The sequence below is a fragment of the Dermacentor albipictus genome, chromosome 8 (assembly GCF_038994185.2).
Source record: "Dermacentor albipictus isolate Rhodes 1998 colony chromosome 8, USDA_Dalb.pri_finalv2, whole genome shotgun sequence".
NCBI classification, from domain to species: Eukaryota; Metazoa; Arthropoda; class Arachnida; order Ixodida; family Ixodidae; genus Dermacentor; species Dermacentor albipictus.
The window spans coordinates 117,446,918-117,469,195 of NC_091828.1; the positions used below are offsets into that span (position 1 = coordinate 117,446,918).

Sequence of the window (22,278 nt, forward strand, 5' to 3'; positions counted from 1 at the left end):
GTGAGCGTCGAGCAACGCAGCGTTCGGCGCGACAACGAAATTTCTAGGTGGCTTTGGCTCAACTCTTGCAAGATGGGCTGGGTGGGATCGAGCCAGGGTCTCCGGAGTGTGAGACGGAGACGCTACCACTGAGCCACGAGTACGATGCTTCAAAGCGGTACAAAAGCGCCTCTAGTGAATGCGGTGTTGCCTTAGAAACGAGCTGTTCTCGTGCGTCGCTAGCTCAGGCGCACATTTCGTTGCCGCGCCGAACGCTGCGTTGCTCGTCCCTAACCGCGTCCAATGCGGGGCGCATAGTCGCTGCGCCGTAGCCCATTGTCTTACACCCCTTGGCGGGTCGACGGGAACGCTGTCGCGTTCCACTCTTGAAGGCGAAGCAGAGTAACGCATGAGTTGTTTCTTCGTCTAGCTGAACCAAATATAGCCAAGCAACAGCCGTTCACCAGGCTAAATTGTGGTTGAACAACTAAAATAAAGGCTAGTATGCTTCGCATCCTGGGCTTAACCTTAGCTAAGCCACAGCCATTTTTTTGCTTTGCAGACATCCGAGCTCGTTAGGTCAGCTTTGTGTGTGTCGTACCATTGCTTCGCAGTTCCTCTTAGATAAAATATTACGTTTGCTAGCATCATTGTTCGATCCCACCTGTTGTTGTCGCACACTCGCTCGTACATCATAAGCCAGTCCTCGACGTCGGCATTGTCCGTGCCACAAAATGTCCCTGGGTCCAGCGGATGAGTGAGGATGACCGTTGGCACAGGCTGCTGAGGCGTCGTCGCTCGTGTCGGTTGATTTGCCATGTGGCAGCAAGTAGATGACGTGCGCTGCGAAGCTCCGTGATTGTACGCTGCACCTTCCACCAAAATGTTGCAGGAAGAAAGCAGGCCCAGAGTGTAAAATAATGTATAATCACAACTGAGGTTAATGGCGCTCAGGCAACTGCAAGACTTCGTCTTCCTCTAGTCCAATCCAACTTCTTCCTTCCCTTCACCGTAACAATATCATCAGCCTTTGCGCTCTGTTAAGGAGGAGGAGCAGTCGCCTAGGTGACTGTGATGTGGAACTGATGGATGGCTGCTATGAGCGTCCCCTTTGGAACGGGGCGATGGGTTGCGCCGCGAAGCTCTTGCTATTATACTGCCTAATATCCTACCTAGGTTAAACAATGAAAAAATAAAAAAAACACTATGAACTACCACGGCCAAATTTTGTTATCCCCAATTGCGGACTGTGTTTGTGTACGTCTCCGTATTTTGTCGTTTCCCTACTTTTCTTCCAGCAATCCTCCAATCGCCTCTTACTAATGCCTAATGCGGACATGTTTGCTTTACCACTGCTCCCGCTGAATCCAAGGGCTTCAAGGAAGCCAGTGGTGCCTAAATTGACCACTGGGTAGACGTCTTCACATTCTAAAACAAAAAACATGCTCCATCGTTTCGCTAGCTTTACCGGTACAAGCACATGCTTCTTCTTCCTTCGATATCTCCCTTTATAGGTGCGTGTTCTAAGGCATCCCGATCTCGCTTCAAAAAGTAATGAGATTCCCTGTGAGTTAGCACAAATGGTTTCTTTCCTGATTTCATTTTTTCCTCTTTAATAGTTACACGTGGCAGGTTTCTTTTCCATTGCCGCCACCCATGAGATTATTTCAGCTTCTCTGACTTTGCGCTTGACCTTCTGTGTTGCTGTGTTGCCCACCCTACAGGCCGCATACTTGCTGGTGAGCTTCCTAGTTCTTTTCCTCCACTGTCAATCAATGTTTTTCCTGTACAGATACCTGAACACTCTCCCAGGCCATTTACTTTCTTCCATATTCCTCAGCCATTCTTCATACTCAATTTTACTGCGAGTTTCCCTCACTTCAAAACTATTCCAGCCCATATCATCCCGCACAGCTTCATTTGTAGTCTTCCCGTGAGCACCCAATGCGAGGCGACCCACTGACCTTTGGTTCCCATCGAGTCCTGATTGTACCCCTGATTTAAAGCCAACGACCGCATTTCCAAAAGTAAGTCCTGAAACCATTACACCTTTCCACATACCTCGGAGGACCTCGTACCTATTGTATCCCCATAGCGCTCTGTGCTTCATTATGGCTGCATTTCTCTTCCCGTTTACTGTTATGGTTTTACCTGTGTTTCCATATATCTATTGGTGGTGGTGGTAACAACTTTATTAAGATTCTGCTCAGTTATGTTCTGGCAGGCCCGAGTCCTAGGATGGCCCCTCACGAGGAGCGACCCTTTCGGCCCAGGAAACTATTGCCTTCGTTTATCCATATACCAAGGTATTTATATTCTGTTACCCGAGGTATTTTTTGACCCTGTATCTCCAGTGTCTGTTCACGGTTTTCATTGAATACCATAACACCTGATTTACTAACACTAAATTCAAAACCTAAATTGTTGCCTGCCTGTGTGCAGATATTAGCCAGACGTTGCGAATCACTTTGCTTGTTAGCTATCCACACAATGTGGTCCGCATAAGATAAACCTAGGATTTGCTGCTTTACTACTGTACCCGCCTGTTTGCGTGAGAGATTAAACCCGATATTACTTCCTTCTGGCGCTCTCTCCATCCTCACCATGTGCATCATAAAAAGCAGCGGGGATAAAGGACACCCCTGCCTCAGTGCATTGTTGATATGAACTTTCTCCTTGCTCCTCATTCCTTCCCATTCAATACAGACGGTATTTTCTAGGTAAATCGCTCTCTAAAGCTGCAGACAATCGTCACCTAAGCCTTACTCTTCCAGAATTGCCCACAAAATGTTGCTGTCTACGTTGTCATAGGCTCCTTAAATGTCTAAAAAGGACACATACAACTGTCTGCTTTCTGCTTTTGATATTTCAATACCCTGAGTCAGAACAAACAAGTTATCATCCACACGCCTACCTATTCTGAAGCCCATCTGAAGCTCTCCCAAAATGCATTATTCTGTCATCATCATCATCATCGTCGTAATCATCATCATCATCATCATCAGTCTGATTACGCCCACCGCAGGGCAAAGGCCTCTCCCATATTTCTCCAACAACCCCGGTCATGACTAATAGTGGCCATGCCGTCCCTGGAAACTTCCTAATCTCATCCGTCCACCTAACTTTCTGCCGCCCCCTCCTACGCTTTCCTTCCCTTGGAATCCTTAACCCTTAATGACCATCGGTTATCTTCCCTCTCTATTACATGTCTTGCCCCTGCCCATTTCTTTTTCTTGATTTCAACTAAGATGTCATTAACTCGCATTTGTTCCCTCACCCAATCTGCTGTTTTCTTATCCCTTAACGTTACACCGATCATTCTTCTTTCCATAGCTCGTTGCATCGTCCTCAATTTGAGTAGAACCCTTTCGTAAGCCTCCAGGTTTCTGACCCGTAGGTGAGTACTGGTAAGACACAGCTATTATACACTTTTCTCTTGAGGGATAATGGCAACCTGCTGTTCATGATCTGAGAATGCCTGCCAAACGCACCCCAGCCCATTCTTATCCTTCTGATTATTTTCGTCTCATGATCCGTATCCGCCGTCACTACCTGTCCTAAGTAGATGTATTCCCTTACCATTTCCAGTGCCTCGCTACCTATTGTAAATTGCTGTTCTCTTCGAGACTGTTAAACATTAGTTTTCTGCAGATTAATTTTTAGACCCACTGTTCTGCTTTCCCTCTCCAGGTCAGTGAGCATGCATTGCAATTGGTCTCCTGAGTTACTAAGCAAGGCAATATCATCAGCGAATCGCAAGTTACTAAGGTATTCTCCATTACCTTTTATCTCCAGTTCTCCCAATCCAGGTCTCTGAATACCTCCTATAAACAGGCTGTGAATAGCATTGGAGAGATAGTATCTCCCTGCCTGACGCCTTTCTTTATTGGGATTTTGTTGCTTCCTTTATGGAGGACTACGGTGGCTGTGTAGCCGCTATAGATATCTTTCAGTATTTTTACATACGGCTCGTCTACACCCTGATTCCGCAATGCCTCCATGACTGCTGATGTTTCGACAGAATCAAACGCTTTCTCGTAATCAATGAAAGCTATATATAAGGGTTGGTTATATTCCGCACATTTCTCTATCACTTGAATGATAGTGTGAATATGGTCTATGGTTGAGTAGCCTTTACGGAATCCTGCCTGGTCCTTTGCTTGACAGAAGTCTAAGGTGTTCCTGATTCTATTTGCGATTACCTTAATAAATAGTTTGTAGGCAACGGACAGTAAGCTGATCGGTCTATAATTTTTCAAGTCTTTGGCGTCCCATTTTTTATGGATTAAGATTATGTTAGCGTTCTTCCAAGATTCCGGTACGCTCGAGGTCATGAGGCATTGCGTATACAGGGTGGCCAGTTTCTCTAGAACAATCTGCCCACCATCCTTCAACAAATCTGCTGTTACCTGATCCTCCCCAACTGCCTTCCCCTTTGCATTATTCTCTGCCCATGCTTGAAGCTTTAATTTGATTGCCTGCATTGCCAGCCTGTATATCACCGATGTAAGGGGCAACGGTCTATACGAGTGCATTCTGTCTTTCTCCCCCTTACCTTTATAAATTAAATTAATTCTACTGTGCCGCCAACTGTCTGGTATTCGCCTATCTTTTAAAGTTTTTCCACTGCTTTCACCAGAGCTTTCTTACTTTTTGGTCCTAGTTCATTTATCAGCCTAACGGGAACCTGGTCTAGCCCTGTGGCTGCGCGCTTAAGAATTTTCTCTTCCGCTTTCTTCCAGTTTAACTTTGTCAGCACCAGCTCCTTTTCCACTTGGGTCTGTTTCATGCTCTTTTTTTCTTCCAATACAACCTCGTCATTGCCTTGCAGCGATTCGGCTGTTACTTTTCGGATGTAATTTATTGCCGCTTCTCCTTCGAGTCTGTTTTCATCTTCGTCTAAGATGTGTTGTTGTATTGTTGTTGACTTCCTGGCTAATAAATTTATGTGGTTCCAAAATATTATAGGTGCGGCCTTCTTTTTTTCACGTATTTCTGACAACCAACGTTCACTTTCACATTTTAATTTTGCTTGCACCAGTATTTGAACCATACACTTTTTCTCCCGGTATATTTCCCATTTACTGGTTACTTCATCTTGCGGCAACTGCGCCTTCTTTTCCTACCTTTCCTCTCGAGATGCCTTCTGTCGTTCGGCGATCGCTTTTCGTATCTGCTTGTTCCACCAGCTTTTCGGTTTCTTTTTTCCTTTCCAACGAACATGTTGGTTCTCTTTCTGTATTTCTGTCATTATCACACTTAGAAGCTCGTCGTATTACCACTCTTGGCCGTTTGCTAAGCTCTTCCTCAACTCTAGTGACTATATCCGATATTTCTTCAGGGTTCAAATTTGGACTGACAATGTTGCTCTATTTCCCAACTACATATCCCATTTTCAAAATGATGTGTTTGTGGTCACTCCCTATGCTGCTATACCCTTCCTCATCAATGACCATTTCTCTCAAGTTATCATGAATTCCTTCGGTCGTCAGACAGTAATCAATGGTCGATTGCCGGTTTGCCACTTCTGACGTGATCTGCCCTTCACACTTAGGCCCTGGATTCACGATAACGAGGTTATGTTGCTCACAAAGGTCTGTCTAGCATTGACTTCCCGTTGTTGTCGGTATAGCCATCTAAATCCTGTGTGTGGGCATTCATGTCACCTAATAGGACAATTTCAGCACCATTCCCGAAACCCTGAATATCAGTGCTTATGTATTCCACTAACTCTTTATTCTTCTCTGTGCAATTATTTCCAGTCAACAAATACGTAACGTCCAGTCAAGTTTCTTTCCCACTCCTTGTACCTGATAACCAAAGATGTTCTTGACATTGTGAATTTACTCGTTTCCATTTGGCTCCCTCATGGATGAGCATTCCGACTCCCCTTCCTTTTCTTTCCGACTTAGTTTTGTTGCCCCTTTCCCAAAGATAATTCTCAATAACTGGCGGCTCTTCTGAGTCTCTAAGGTGTGTTTCTGTAACCGCATACACCACTACTTGTTCTCTATGTAACTGCTCATCAATCTCTGCTCACTTTTCCTTTCTTCTGCCACCCTGCATGTTTATTTAGCCTATTGCATGGCGAGGTCTTTGTATTGCTTTCCCACTTTTTCTGTTATCGATCGCGATGCTCATCTGATGTTCCCCTAGGGGACCTTCTTCATTACTATCTACTCTCACCTCCTGAGCGTCCGTGAGCCCCCTAAAAAAGCGACAGCACGACCATCAAGTCGCCAGCCCACTTCTCATGCCAGCCTGTAATTGAAGTTGATCCCGTCTCGTTTAAAACCAGCACAACTTCTCACTTCCCTGTTTACTTCGACAACCTCGAAGCATTTTTCTCGGCTCATTTTGCATATTGCCTCATTAGCAGCCACTACGGCTCTTTGTACGTGACTGTCACATACAGGCACCTCCAGTACCATGCACACCACTATCGGCACCTGAGGGGATAGCTCGCGTAAGTCGTCCACCCCCTTCGCGAAGCGCTGGGCTAGTCCTGGCCCTTTCGTGTTTAACACGTCATTTAGCCCACCTGTTACTATGACAAGGTTGCGCACGTGGGCATTTTCTGCGAGCTTTTCTTTTGTTCGTTCCATGACAGAACCCAGTGTCCGCCTTGGAAATGTCCCTACCGCCACTCTTTTGTCGCCTTTCACCCTCTCCACAATCGCTTTTCAGCACCCAACCATTTTTCAGTCACCAGCGATAATCACGCTTTCACTCTCTCCTACCTCGCCCAGCTTCCCTTCGTCGTTTTCCGCGTGATTCAGACTCGACAAGGGGCATTGTCCCCTGGGCTCCTCCTTTTTCCGGGTGGCGGCCTCAAGGTAGGTGCCGCTCTTTCCAGCTAACGCTTCACCACGCTGCGTGGCTTCCACGTATTTCGCTGACCCTCCCTCGCCCGTTGCGTCTGGGGTCTTTGTTCCATTGTCACCCACATTCTCGTTCACAATGGCGGCGCTGTTCAGCTTTTCATCGGCTGCTTCAAATCTCTTTTAAACTACCTTCCGTGCATCACGCTCCCTGTTTAGCTCATTTTTGAGCTCTTGCAGCTGTTTGAGAAGCCCTTTCTGGAAAGCCTCCATTTTCTGCAGCCTAGTATCGACATCACATTGTGTGTCGGTTGATTCGATGCCCTCTCCATTCTCATCTGTTTCCTCATCTGCATTGAGTGACCCCCGCGCACTGCTTGCTTTCTCGCCATGTATTGAATGGCTTTTTGCAAATATTACAATACTATAATAATGCTACTGCTGATGCAAATACCATCATACTACAATACTATATCAATGCAGAGCGCGTGCCTTTTAGCAAAGGCCGATACGCACAAAAACAATCAATGCCGCGGAGACCGAAGGTATGACAAGCTCTCGCACGCGCTCAACCACGCTGCCACGCTCTCACTTTCCTACCAAAACGCGCACAGCAAAACAACTAATACCGATTTGTCTTGGCACTTCCAAGATACCACTTAAAGACTTCAAACACTCAACGTCCCACCCGGCTGCACGTGTTATAGCACGTGGCACGAAAGGACGCTCGAACCATCCTGCAAAACAAATGTACACAAAGCATGCCAACGCACCCGAAATACGAACGACAAAAAACGGAAAGAAAAAGAAAACCATCCAATTACTATTTAAAGGCAAAAAATCTGCAAATCAAAAGCGGAAGCAAGCTCAAAGCATGCACAAGAACTTATGATTTCGTTGCCGTCACGGAGCGCCGAGAAGCACATGCATTTGCCACATAATCCAAACAAAACCTAACACGCAACGCCTACTGGTAGTGACAGTGTGTACTGGACACCGGTGGCCGTTAAACCGAGCCTCGACGCGAGCGAAGATATGCGTTGACCGGTATGCGTGAACTCCAAAGCAGTGTACAAAACAAAGCGCGTGTGTCTATAATTTGTGATTGAGCATACTTTCTAGTTAATTAGCTGAATGAAACTAGGAAGGACTAGAGTTTTATTCTAGCGGACAGACGTGCATGGGGCTGTCCGTTTCCCTCCCATAGAAGCCGATGCATTGACAGCAGACGCGAATTCCAAAATATTTACAGCTTCACTGTGAACTAGCTAATTAAGACAAGTAGACATCGCTTAGACCCTATGCTGCTCGGTCATCCCCTTTGCTACGGAAGATATTCGCCTTATCAGTGGAAAGAGTGGTGTTGCCTATACTGACTGGTTGTGAGCTAAAGTTATACTTATCCATAAAAGTGGTAACAAACAGCTGATACACACTTGCAGACCCATATATTTAACACGCACATGTTGTAAGTTATTGCAACATATCGTAAATGAAGTGCTCATGAATCACTTGAAGGACAACAGCTTGCTTTACCCAACCAACACGGTTTTCGAAGGGCGCTTTCGACCACTTCGCAGCTCCTAGAAATTACTCATGGCTTTGCTACAGCTAATAATTTTCGACAGCAAACGGATGCAATGTTTATTAATTTTCGCAGGGCATTGGACAGCGTTCTACACTTATTATACAAAAACTAGAATCATGTGGTGTTAATTCAAAAATTGTCTTTTGAATTGCCACTTAACTCGCCAACCGCATGCAGTTTGTCAGCTTTAATAATGCTGAATCTGACAGTGGTAAATTTTTTTCTGGTGTACCACAGGGATCTGTGCTAGGACCGACACTATTCCTCATTTACGTTGGCGACACTTATACTTGTATGGAACCTGGTGTTATAATAAGGCTCTTGGCAGACGACCGTGTAATATACACTCCGGCTAATAAAGCGAAAGATCAAGTAAAACTTAACAAATCCGTACAGAATATTGGCAACTGGTGTAAATGGCATGCAAACTAACACAGATAAAACAATGTGCATCATGATTACTCATACAAAGGCACCTCTCCATTTTGAATACACGCTTTCGGCACAGACATCAAGCGGGCGAATACTTTTAAGTACTTGGGGGTCACATTAACACAGTTCTTAAAGTGGGATGTACACATCGATTATCTCTAGACGAGCATTGAAACAGCTAGGTTTTTTAAGGCGCAAACTATTTAATACGTCCCCCACAGGTGAAACTATGGAGTGGACGTCCTTCCGCGGTGACACAAGCAAGAACGGACGCCAGATAGACCGACGCAGCCAAATACCCACAAAGGAACGCTTACGCCCTGAATGTCGTAGATACTCAGGGTAGAGCTAACATCTGCCACAGTCCGCGCTCTATATTTTGAGACTGCATAACAGACGGCGATCGCCCTAGCAACTACCACGCGAATGGACGCAGCTGTCTTTTCCGATTCTCAAGCACATGTCACGAACTACGCTAAGGTTCGCGCGTCGGCAGAAGCACTAAAGATATTGAAGCACCGCCGCACTGTGATCTCCTACACCTGCGTAGCATGGCTTCCTGGGCACGAGGGGCTGGAGGGAAGCGAAGCGGCACACGCCTCTGTCCTAGGTCACACCTGCTGGTCTAAGCCTTCCTACTCTCGAGATGCCCGGTCTGCGTCAGTGGGGGCAGAGACCATACCCATCACCTACTCAGCAATATTTCGCCGTCACAAGGAACGCAGGGTGTACCAACCACCCCACCCGAAGCTCAACAAAGAAGTACCACACTCAGAATGCTACAGTGTAACACTTACACCAACGGCATACTCATGCACAGACTCTACCCAACGCTACAAAGTTACCACGGCCAAATGTGCGGCGTACCAGACAACTTGGCGCACCTGATCCTCGAATGTCCATGGCATCCAGACACAGATGCATCACTTTCACCGAAAGAGTGTAACGCCAGACAAGAAAGCAAACACCTCATCGAAAGATGGGAGGCCAAGCTCCTCTCCGAGGACCTGGAACAACAACGACGCCTCGTCGCCAGGGCCAAGGAAACAGTGAAGGCCAAAGGGTTCGTACATTGAGGAATCCTTCCACCTAGAGTAAACCGGGGCTTACCCCGGGTTCTGGTTCGAAAATAAACTTTGTTAGTCCTCCACCTCCTCCTATTATACTGCATGCTATAGCTGTTTTGCTTCCTGGGTGGCACGGCCAGGTAAGGCATTTCCTCAGCCTTCAGCCATGTCTCCCAAGGCCATGTTGTACGAATTTGTCTTGAATAAACCGAAGAAATAAAAAAAGAAAGGTTTATATGATTTTAAGATGGATACATCTCATGTGTTAATACTGTGCGTCATCGCGAGACAAGCTAGAAACAAACCGCGAAGTTAAACTATTACTCCTTTCCACCTTGTACGTTTGTTTTAAGACGTTATTTGGCAAAGTGGCTCTTTAAATAGCTTCGTACGATGAAAGAAACGTTTCACGAGAATTCCCTCAAAAGAACTCATCCTTATTCCTTTGCCTGTATCTGTAGCCCGTGAAATACAGACATCAAGTTGGACGTTTAACATCGCGGACTGCGTGCTAGTCACTTTCTTATATGGTGTGGCAAAATTTGAGTAAGGACCAGCTATCTCACCTTCAACTAAGCGATTCAGGTCAGGGTTTTCCCTGAACATGTTTGTGTTAATAGATGGCGGACCATTCGGGTCTGTTTCGTTGAGATAGACGGCCCCTCGAGACTGTGGTTGTAGCATGGCCAATGCGCACATAAAGCCAGATTATCCAATCATCGGAGCGTAATATCTTGTGTAGATCTAGAAAAGAAACATATAAAATAAACTGGCACAGTCAACTAGTCACGCACTGGGTCGCACTACCTGAACGGTTCCTGTATAGTGCATAATATATTTCAATTGAAGAAGAGAATTTAATAAAAATTTTTGAGTGTAAATTGATTATCAGGCACACCATAGTGGAGGACGGCAGAATAATTTTACCCACGTGCAATTCTTTCACTTGCAGCCACTGCACAGCGCAAGAGCTTTTAAGCCTTCCATTCCCATCTCGATGTGGCCCCTGTGGCCAGTGCTGGTTCTGAGACATTGTGCTCAGAAGCGCGACTCCATGTTTACTGATCTACCGCTACAGGTATTAAACTTCTCGGCTCAAATATATCGCATTCTTCTTGGGGAAAGAACCAAAGATTTGATGAAATTTGGGGTCCCGAGTGCACAGATGATAATATAAAAATGAATAACTTGCCTGTAGAGCAAGCGAGTACTTCTGTTAGTGCAAACAAATAGCTAATATTACAATCTCTGTTCTGTAGAACAACTACCAAAGTCGCAAATTTGTAGTTATCACATGAAACGCTGTGGGCAGAAGTCCGTAGAAACATAAATTTATATGCGATAAAAATGTGTTTTTTATTAGAAATCATTCAAAATGTACATAGTATTGCTAATCTCGTAAATTCTGAAGGAATTTTACGATGCCAAGAAAGAGGTACGTCTGAAGAAATTGTACTTACGTCTGGAGACACGTACCGAGACTTCGCAATTTCCTCGCTAGGAAACACTGCCGCAAGCTCGAGTTCTAAGTCAGGGTAGTCTGGTTTTGTCTCTCCGACACCACTATGAGTGAAAAGTAGAGCTTCAAAGGCTCCAGGTATGGTAAAAAGCCCTGCGGTGGAAGGAAATCTTTAGCCTCGCATAATTCCTGTGTTAGCTTAAAAATATGGTGTTACTGACCGGTGTGGTTTGTTAAGTACTCAATGTAGCTTTGATTAATGTTCTTTAGGCCAATCAGATCATCCTTTGTTTATACGACGAGGCCCACAAATACCACGTGGTCTTGGAGGCTTTGTCCCACGTATAGATTAGCCAGAACTTTAATCTGCAAGCCAAAGGTACGCATATCATGTAGAGCTTATACGGGTTACAAATGAGTATACTACTCTATTTCACGCCAAACGCAAGATAGTATTGTAGCAAGCGAATTATTTCAACTTTTACATCCGTAAATTTGCCATAAGGCACAAATTAGCTCGAAGCTTTCTCGTGTGTAGGACACTGCGCTGTGATTGCTTCCTTTACACTGGTTACCGATGTTCCCACATATTACTTTTATCCACTCGCCCCTATTTACTGGTCCTGCAGAATTATACTACGATACCACTTAAACTAAAGTGGGTTTGGCGTATGTCCACCCATCTTTTCCGTTCAGCCGTCGTGATCATAAGTCGTTAATGGTATCTGAGTTATCCTTGGTTTCACCTTCGTTATAGGGCGATAAAAAATATGAGGATATATATATATAAATTTCATGTATCTGGTGGCCCAGCATCCATTTGAAGGTTCTTCGAAAACTTTTCAGACAAATCAATGTCTCCGTGTAAAGCAAGAAATTGTTTCTATTCCCTGATCTCTTATACAAGGTAAATATACCTGGTTGCCAAGCTTCCTAGAAGCTCATACGTTCAAAACATGTTGTTCATTAGTGGTTCTTTCGGCTCAGCTCATGGGGCTTAGAAAACAAAATGTGAGGCTACATCCGTTAAGCACAAAATTGACGTCATTTTCTCCTTAAAGGCCCGTTTTCTTTGTCTGCACTCGTGTTGGTGTCGGCAAACGCCGATCCGATGCTCGGTGCAGGAACGGGTGCCTAAAAAAGGTGTGCTTTAAAAGAAATTTTCCAGCTTGTTCTAAAAAAACCTGGACCTATGAAGAAGGTATTCTTGTTAAATAACGTGCGACAAGGAAAAGATTGCGCGACGCGGGCTAATACTGAAGGGAGCAGAGTCTAACACAGCGTCTCAAAAGCTTAGTAGACCGTTTCGGATTAACATACGCAAGCGTCTTCCGTACCCGAGATGTAGGAGCTGTCGCACGGCCACGTGCAGTGAGGACTGGGCAAAAATAGGTTGCAATTGTATCATGATACGGTACAAAATACTCGGGCAAGAAGTATTTGAGACATAGATTCCAGATGCTACCCCACTTATTGTTTCCAGTACGACACTTTCCACTTGTATCTGAAAATACTTCGATACTGTCCCAAGCTTTTTGATATATATATATATATATATATATATATATATATATATATATATATATATATATATATATATATATATATATATATATATATATATATATATATATATATATATATATATATATATATATATAATGCAGCAACAAACTCGTACGCACACACATGTAACATGTTTGCTTCGAAATTTATTATCTACAACCAACCTCATTTCGTTTGAATGAAATGTCCGTTAGTGTATCTAAAATGTTTGTCGTTTTTGTTCAAAGTATATAACCTGCTCAAGATAAGCTGTCCTGTCCCTATGCGCTATACGCTACGCTGTCAGCGTTTTTCGCCTCTCGCTTTTGTAATTGATAGGAGTCGGTGTTCTTCTTGCGGATCCTGCTAGCGCGTCGTGATCTAATGTCAAGAACGTCAATACAAAGCCTCTGCATGTTGGCTAAACTACCGCTGAGGAGTTTTAACCTTCTTTTTTTACTCCCGAGCAACAGCAGGTGTCGAAAGGAAAAGTGCTGTCTATAAACCGGAATGCATTGCGCATGTTTCTATGGAGATGATTGTGACTGTGCAAATAAAATATTCTTTGTAGGAAACTTTCACATTTTGTGACTTTGCAAGCAACATCGTAGTAATTGCTATTTCTCACGTGGAAGAAGCTACTCTAGCCTCTGACAATAAGTGAAACTCCAGTCCCACAATGTGCCTGATATGTTGGGGAGACATGCGGACATGCTTAGAAGAATGATAAATTTGATGATAGAAAAACTGTATGAGCTGCTACTTTATTTGTCACACTCTTTCGAAGCTCGAAATTATTTCTCTAGAGACTGGCTATCCAGCACTGGCCGCTGTGCTTGCCTTGCGGAAAGGTGTGCACCCCATAACGGTCGCAAACACGGGCACTGTGCAGCTGATCGGGATGAAGCTCGAACACGTTCTCCTCCCACACTCTGAAGTCTCAGTCGCAGCTCTTGCAACTTCTGACAGAGCACGCCTTCCCTCTGCTCTTCCACATTTTGCACGAGTCGTACTAAGCGATGCCTGGCATCTAGGCAGAACGATGCTGTAGTGGTCGACAGCGGCTGATACCTGGTTACTCCCGATTTAGGAGGCGTTCAACTGTGGCACTCTTGTAGTGGACCCTGGTGCGCTGTGCCCCCACTGCTAGCTGTAGAATTTCTATATGGCATCTCTGTGTGAATTTATTAAATGCAATATAGATATAAAAACATCGTGGTCTGGTGGTTACAGCATTGGACGGCTGTGCTCGAATGCAGTCTCCATTTTCATTCTAACACACGTCCGAAGTGTAGCGAGACGGGTACCCACCTACTGCAAAGTTCTTGGAATAAGATTAGGAATGCTTCGCATCAAAAAGTTACCGTGGGTCGACAGAGGACAGCGCTGCTGCACTGTGGTCGAATCGGTGGGACAGAATAACATTGAGGCGTGTGGCGACGAACAGCATATCAAGAAAGAAGCCCTACGAGTGAGGAAATTGTCGGCCTCGTCAGCCGGGGTAAAACAGCCTGTATGACCACCGCCACCGCCGCCACCACTGCTGTTGGTGGTTCGGTCCCTTCATCGAACACCTAATTTGTTATTATTGAGGCATTGAACAAGGTAAGACAGGGATCTAGCTACCACACAGTGGTCTGAATTAGCCAACGAATTATCGTTAGAATTAAGCCATTGCCAATCGCCGACGTTCGAATTCGTACTCAGTGCAGTGCAACAATGCGCAACCACAGTGCTCTTGTGCACTTCTGCGCTCCGTGATTTCTGCTGGATTCTGCCCCTACATAGACTCAGACCTGTCCGCGCCTTCTCCGGGCTCAGAGCGGCCATTACTTTGGCCGACGAGGACTATATTATGTCGAATGGAAAATAATGCAGAATAAAACTTCATGTTGTAATTTTAAAAGCGAAACTTTCGTGAAGCATTTAAAGAACTGTTGTACAACTATTGTATTCTGCATCGCGCTTTACTTCATAGCAATTACCTGCCTATCGACGAAAAGGGCCAGATGCAGAGACCCCCCACCGCGTGACCCACAAGACCGCGCATTATAACGTCGCCAGGATTCACTTTTTGTTTTATGACGCTGTAACTAGAGCAGTCACGCCGGCTATAGATGCTGGGATGGAAGCACTGGGAGTGCTGCAGATGGTGCCATAGTAAATTACACTTTTACGACGAAAAAACTACGCAGAAGATGTGCCAAATCACAAAGCCCTCGAAAGAAGACATGGAAAGGAATGCCTAATAAAGGAAATTTGCTCTCGGTGACGTATACTTGTTGCGATGAGGATATGGAGGTTTAATTTTTTACGACTGCGTAATCGCGTAGAAAACAACATCAGAAGATAGGAAACCTGCAAATGTGGTAAATTTGTTAATGGCGTCCTCCCTGTAAGCATATCCGCAACAGAGCACCACCCATCTACCACGGTAAGAAAAGTCTGGGAGGGTTCGCGAAGAAAGCTTCGCTTTAAAATTGATTGTTCTAGAATATAAGGTTAGTGTCGTTTGCTGTGAGAACCATCCGCTGCAGCAGAAACAAGCTCAGAGCAGGAGCAAGCCCTGAACTCTGCTGATTGTTATTACGGTTCTCGTGCAGTGCCTTCTCAAAACCGTGGTATAAGAAAGAAGCCAATTAAAAGGAATGAGCCTTCCTTTCTAATCTCGCCGCAAAACAAGCTTCCTCATTTTCGCTCAACGTGATTGATCTTCTACAGTTCCTTCTGCAATAAAGTTGTGCACTTACGCTACTACTGACGGCTTTTACGAATACAATATGCGACTTTAGCCCTCCGTATTACAGAGGTACTAACTCTTACGAGCTATTTTCCTTTTATGTACGAAGGATGTAAAATTAGGTGCTGGGGGCGAAGTTAAAAAAACGCCCTCAGAAATTTAAAAAGTTCATAATGCTGACGGTGCCATTTGCCCCTTACAATTATACAATCTTGGGTGCCAGAAAGTAAATCTATTCCAAACTTTATTCTATGTCTGCAATCGGCCCTTCGAGATTGGTCAAAAACTTTTTTGGACCACCCCCACTTCACCTGTATATCACGAGACGTCACGAGAACCGCGATAGCTCCCCATCTGATATACTGTGTGCACATTGATTATGCATGATTTGACTAGACAAAAGAAAAATAGTTATTTTTGTTTTGACGCCTTTTCGCCATTAGCCCTCGGCTCTTCGCCAAAAGTTTTCGGGCTGCAGCCACTTCACTTGCCTCTCACGTGACGTCACAAAACCGCGAAAACTTACCGCGTCAAAGTGACGCGTACGCGTTAAAGATGCATTAATATGCCGAACAAAACTGAATTTTCTGCTGTATTGCTGCAGGCTGCACCGTTCCAACAGGAATAAGAGATGGCTGCTGCCGATCGCTCCGGCACTGCCTACTCGCCCCTGCCGGAGAGCAAGGGTTTATTTGCGTCTAATAAAACATTTTGCATGGCCGTGTAACGTTTTCGAGAACTTTCGGCACGGTTACTACATCGTTCTGCCAACTCTTCGTTGCTGAAGATCCCTTTTAGCGTCATTTTTTAGCTTCCGTTGCATGCCGCCGCGATAGTCTACGAGCCACCACAAGCTAAGTAAGAGAAAGCGGATCAATGGCAGACGCCAGCACCGCCCTCTTTATCCGGATATCGATATTCAGTGCAGTGGTTCGGCCCAATCGAATCCCTCTCCACTTGAGCATGCTCCTCGCCTCTTTTGAGCCAATTAGATAAGACAAACGGCTACGTGCAGGCAATGTTATTCGTTTTTTAAGCAAACAAAAGCGACCTCCTATGAACGAGGGGAGCATTTGATTGGTTTGTTCAGACAACCCTGCTGGTGACCGCCCGATGCTTGTGTCGGCGGTTACGCAAAGTTGACGTCAGGAGATTGGAATAAAAACGTATCGGAATAGTTTTACGTTATAGGGAGCCTTATCTTTGAAAAGTAGTTCTTATTTCGCCTATGTTTGATGGGTTCAGATTTCACTATACCCGATCAGGCGCATGCTGTATATGGAAGATAGTCTCGCACAGTAAACTCATAATCTACAAATGTGGAAAACATTACTGTAGCACATAGAACAATAAACTTACGCCATGTTTTTTCAAATCCCTCTCAAGACCTATTCCCGACAGCATGAGCAGCTTCGGTGAACCGATGGCACCAGCACATACAATCACTTCATGCTTGACCTTCACTTCATATTCGGTGCCATTCCTTGTAAAGTTGACACCAGTTGCTTTCTTGTTCTCGAACAAGATCTAAATACAATGAAAACTACAAATGAAGAACGTGACACTTTTTCCCATGACAATTCATCAATTTTTAACTAAGTTTTACTTCACGCAGGTTGCTTTCTGCTTTTAAACATCTCAAAACAATAACTACGAAAGAGGAAGGCGTGCAAATCATGACTACGAAAGCATGTTCATGAAAATATTATTTGGCTTAAAATAATATTTTTGGTGTACTTGACGTGAGTCGAAAAGAGGCTGTTAGATGAATCATTGAGAGGTAATTTAACCGCTTCGCAAATATTTGACTAAGCACAATTTAAACGTTTTGGTTACCTTATTTCCAATATATATTTGTGAGAATTATGCGCAAATTGTGAGACGCTGCGAACTGACAGAACCGTACAAACATCATGATGTAAACGTCGAACCGTACAAGAAAAAACATTACTTTGCTTTGGTATACGCTAACTATTCAACTGTATTTCGAAGCAGAAAGCCGGATAAGGACTCCTTATTGCCAGGGAGGGGGATGTTGGTCGGAGAAATGAATTGTACTGTGCTACTCTAAGGAAAGTTAGAAGAAAACGTGGCGTAATCAAATGCCACAATGAGACTTAGATATATGCCACAACTTAGACATATGTCACAACTTAGATATATGTGTGCCGCCTCGTTGGCCGCTGCGGTGGCTTTGTGGCTATGGGGTTGCGGTGCAAGCCCGAGGTCATGGGATCTAATCCCGGCTGCAGCGGCCGCATTTTGACGGTGGCTAAATGCAAAAATGCCCGCGTCCCGCGCATTGGAGGCAAGTTAAAGAGCCTCTGGTGGTCAACATTAATCCGGAGTCCCACACTACACAGCCTCATAATCAAATCGCGCTTTTCCACGCAAAACCACGGAATTCAATTCAATTGAAACTGAATATATACCGTTGCATTGTTTCTCAAGGCAATCAACATAACTTGTTCGTGGGCTAGGTGGTTAACAATTGACAAAACTATTGTAGCGCAGTCAGGACAAGGACAGCGAATAGAGATACAGATATCGCGGAGAAGGAGCAGAGCGAAGAAGGAGCAGAAGAAAAGTATGTAAAAGGGCCCACTGTTCGAGAAAGGTAGCTGAGTATAACTTGTTCCTCGGTCAGTTAGTTAACATATCAAGCAGCACTTGTAGTGCGATTAGGACCAGGACAAAGAAAAAGGAACAAGGCACCATGGGCGCTACACTAATAGATACCGACAGATAAAGTAGGGAAGAAAGTGGGTTAATCGAGTGGTCCGATTTTTATTTATCATATCGTGAGAAGCCAACAAACGAAGACACCAAGGAAAACATACGGGAAATTTAGTTATTTATTTATTTCGAAGTACCCTACTGGCCCCGAGGGGAGCATTGAGTAAGTAGGGCATCGTTGAACAAATGACATTAGAAAACTGATACATGAGAGCTAAAAATGGGAGGGCTAAAAATGTTTGCAATGATAACGTGCTTGCAAAACCGTGTTACAAATAAAAACGCTAAAGCAATACAAAAGGTTGTCAGGAAAGGAATGAAAAGTACAGTTAACGGTAACATAAAAAGCGGCGTATCACTCGCGTTAAATAACGCACATAGCGCGAGCACATAAAAGCAACAAAACTGAAACAACAAATTTAATAAAGAAGGAAAAGATACATGACGCATACGTGACACGTAATATATGACATGATATATGTACAGTTGAATATCTTTGTTATGAAAACTGCGGGTTCAGTAGTTGTCTGAATTTATCATTGCTCAATTGCGCGACAGTGCTGTTTGGAAGCGAATTCCATAACCGAATTTCTCGTAGTAGAGGCTAGAATTTAAATGCGTTAGTGTTGCCATATATGCGAGTGAGGCTTAAATCTTCATAACGTCGTCGTGATGTGCAAGACGCGAGTTCCAGTGGCAAGTTTGGTGGCTTCATTTGGTGAACATATCTATGAATCAAGAACTGGAGTGTTATGTCACGTCGGCTACTCAGTTATTGAAGGGAAATGTCGAGTTTTATTTGAGTAATGCTTGACTGGTAGTTATAATTGCAGTAAGTGAATTTACCAGCTCGGTTTTGGATGGTTTCTGACATGCGGATTAAGTATTCATGGTAGGAAGACCATATAGGGGACGTGAACTCAACCTGGGGGCGTACAAGTGATACGAATGCTAATTTGCGGATGTTAGACGGGCAGTTACGCAAGTTGCGGTGAATATACCCAAGAGATTTGGAAGCGTTTGGAGAAACTCGGTGTAAGATTAACGCCTACATATTATTTATATACGGATGCCTGAGATACACGATTTCTATATATAATAGGAAAAGCTATGATTAGAAGTTTTTCGCATGAATGTCAATACTTTCCATATATATGAGTTAAGTTTCATTTGCCAGTCTTCAGACCATTTGGTAACGATACGAAGGACCTCTTGAAGAATGTGATTTTCATCAAGGCTGCGAATTGGCCGATATAATGTACAATCATCAGCAAAAACACGCATGTAGGGTGAGGCGTTATTGGACATATTATTGATATAAATAAGAAAAAAGCAAGGGTACGAGTACGCTGCCCTGCGGTGCACTGGAACTGACATATGCATGGGTTGACGTTAAATTAATAACGACTGTAAATTGCTGACGATTTCTTAATAAGGTACAAACCCAGGAGAGCGTTAAGTAGCCTAATTTGAGCCGGCCTCCAAACAAAGACACAAAGTGTTTCTTTGTTGGCTTCTCATGATACGACAGATAAAATACACACCCACAGATATAATAAGACATACAAATATAACACTCAACGATCCCTGTGGACGAAAGAGGCTATAAGTAATCAAAATAGCACAACATTTGGCACCCAATGCGTAGAATATGATTCGCCAAGAGTAACCTATCTACTTAAAGGTAAGGGTGCAGCGGCGTGACTATTGCCTCCAGAGCCAATGATTAAGACGGCTCACGTGCAGGTAACAAAACTAGAACCCGCTTGTGTTCGACCTGAGTGGCCGCGGTATCGGTCGTTCCATATATCCGGTGCACCATGGCTTATCTACCTAAATAAAGTGTGGCTATGGCGGCTACGTCTTCGCGTCCCCTCCCACAAATTCGTGACACCGGATGACCGAGCCCAGCCACGCTAGCGTCAAGGCAGTGACTCTACCAAGGAGAGAGTGACGTGGCCTCACGATGTCCGGCAGACGTTCAGTGGTTGTAGGGTGTCAGGGCATTCTACATCGACATGCCGAACATCTGGGGCCGAATTCATAAAGATTTTCGTTCGTAATTGCTGTTTTTCATTAGCTGATCACTTTCGCTCATAATGTTTCCTACATCACTATTGGCTTGCATGAACGCTTTTAGCGAAATAACGTTTTGTGTTACGGACTATGGTTCTTCCAAGCTGACAGTTACTTCCGTATCTACAGGTTTCAAGGCTGCGACTGCGTTCCAGGCTACGAGTGGCACCACCCGCCCTATTTCTAAGAGTACCAGCGGGCAGCCGTCCTGGCTCCCTATGCAACCTCTAGCGCTCATTTACAACAGCTCTCGCAATTTGAACCATCACGTCCATCCATGTCTTCTCGTTCCACAGTGCCTGCGACCACCCGCGCCGATCGTCAGCACGCACCGGCCCCAGCATCAACGCTCTACTCCATCCGTGAGTCTCCTCCCCATCTAAAAGGCAGCTGCGCGACGATTCTTTCGAAGGAATTCAATGGGCTAAACTCAAGCGCTTTCGGCTGCTCTACGACTCGCCGCGCTCCTTCCTTGGACATCCCCACAAGCTATCCGCTCTGCTTTGGGGGTACCCCACCCATCCCCGATTGAGAGGCTCTTCTACCAGCTCCACTAAGCGCAAATTTCTCTCACGCAGGCACGGACACGATCATACCCACTTTTTCAAGTTCATCAAGTACCAACTGGCCCAAGAGCTTGTGCTTATAAGGCAAACACAGCCTTCGCGATGCCTTCGGCGATCACCGCAACCCTGAAACTATCACTAGGGTTGAGGATTGGGCGAGTTGGCATTGCGTCTTAAAGCTGGTACAGCGAAACTCATACAAAGGAAGAAACGAGCCGAGCCGGCCAGATAAAGGAACAGAGCGCTTATTTGCAGCTGGTTTATTGGCAAGTTGCACGAAATATATACCTACAAGAAAGCATGAGGACATGTAGTCACAACACTTCACAAAACGTCACACCGATAGACGGCTACACCTTCATGAGTCACAGAAAACGCAATTCTGTCATGCAAGGTTAAATTGATCAAGAATTCTTGCTTCCTGGGAAGATAGGCACAAAGATGGCGCGCTAACGCACGTGCTGCCAGCCCTTGCTATGAGATCAACTTCCAATAAAGCACTTGGAAATCACCGCTCGGTTCTTTATCTGGCCGGCTAGGCTCGTTTCTTTCTTTGTATGTTGCGCTGTGCCAGTTTTAGACTGAAACTATCGGCATTTGAGATTTCGCTGCAAGCATCAGCAGGCGAGCCTTCCAATGTTTTGTGCTCACAACTTCCGCGTACGCATGGCCTACCGAAGTTTTGCAGGAGACCCCCCCCCCCCCCCCCGCTCTTTCATCTGGTTTCTTCAGCTCGAGAATCACGTCTAACGACGTGAGTGACCAACACTTGCGCTATCTCCAGGCAAGTAGGGAGCTGTCCGACGGTCTTCTTTCGGAGCTTTCAACGGCATCGTAGTCTTCGCTGCTCCACTCCAACGGCCTGAACTCTCGACACGCGTCAAGAACCGGCCAATGCGCTTCCACTCTGCTTGCCGAGTTGCACCGCACTGTGCGTGCAGATGTCGCCGCCAACACACGACGACGTCCTCAACGCACAAGAGAATGCGACCTGTTTCCAGACACTGTCAGCCACGATCGAGAGAGCTATATGGGTCATTCGCCGCAACACAGACTTCATAATCATTATCGTCAGCTTATTTTTATCTCTCCTGGAAGACGAAGGCCTCTTCTGGCGATCACAAATTACCCCTGTCGTGCTCTAATTGATTCCAACTTGCGCCTGCAAATCTGCGCAGACTTTACCAGGGCTTATGAATGGACGATACGAATTTCCACACATGTATACATAGGATTACAGTCTCCCTTCTATACGCGCCTTTCGCATAT

The 22,278-nt window shown here is 45.0% G+C and overlaps 1 protein-coding gene across 1 annotated transcript in view; it reads right to left on the reverse strand.

Moving 5' to 3' along the window:
* The window catches only part of LOC139049307 (oxygen-dependent choline dehydrogenase-like), an 85,608-nt gene that overhangs the window by 20,064 nt on the left and 43,266 nt on the right, over positions 1-22,278 (reverse strand). Inside the window, exons 6-7 of the mRNA XM_070524685.1 lie at positions 16,991-17,158; positions 10,454-10,556 (exon numbers count right to left, since the gene is read on the reverse strand). Coding sequence (XP_070380786.1) covers positions 10,454-10,556; positions 16,991-17,158 — 271 coding nt within the window. The remainder of the gene's footprint in view (positions 1-10,453; positions 10,557-16,990; positions 17,159-22,278) is intronic.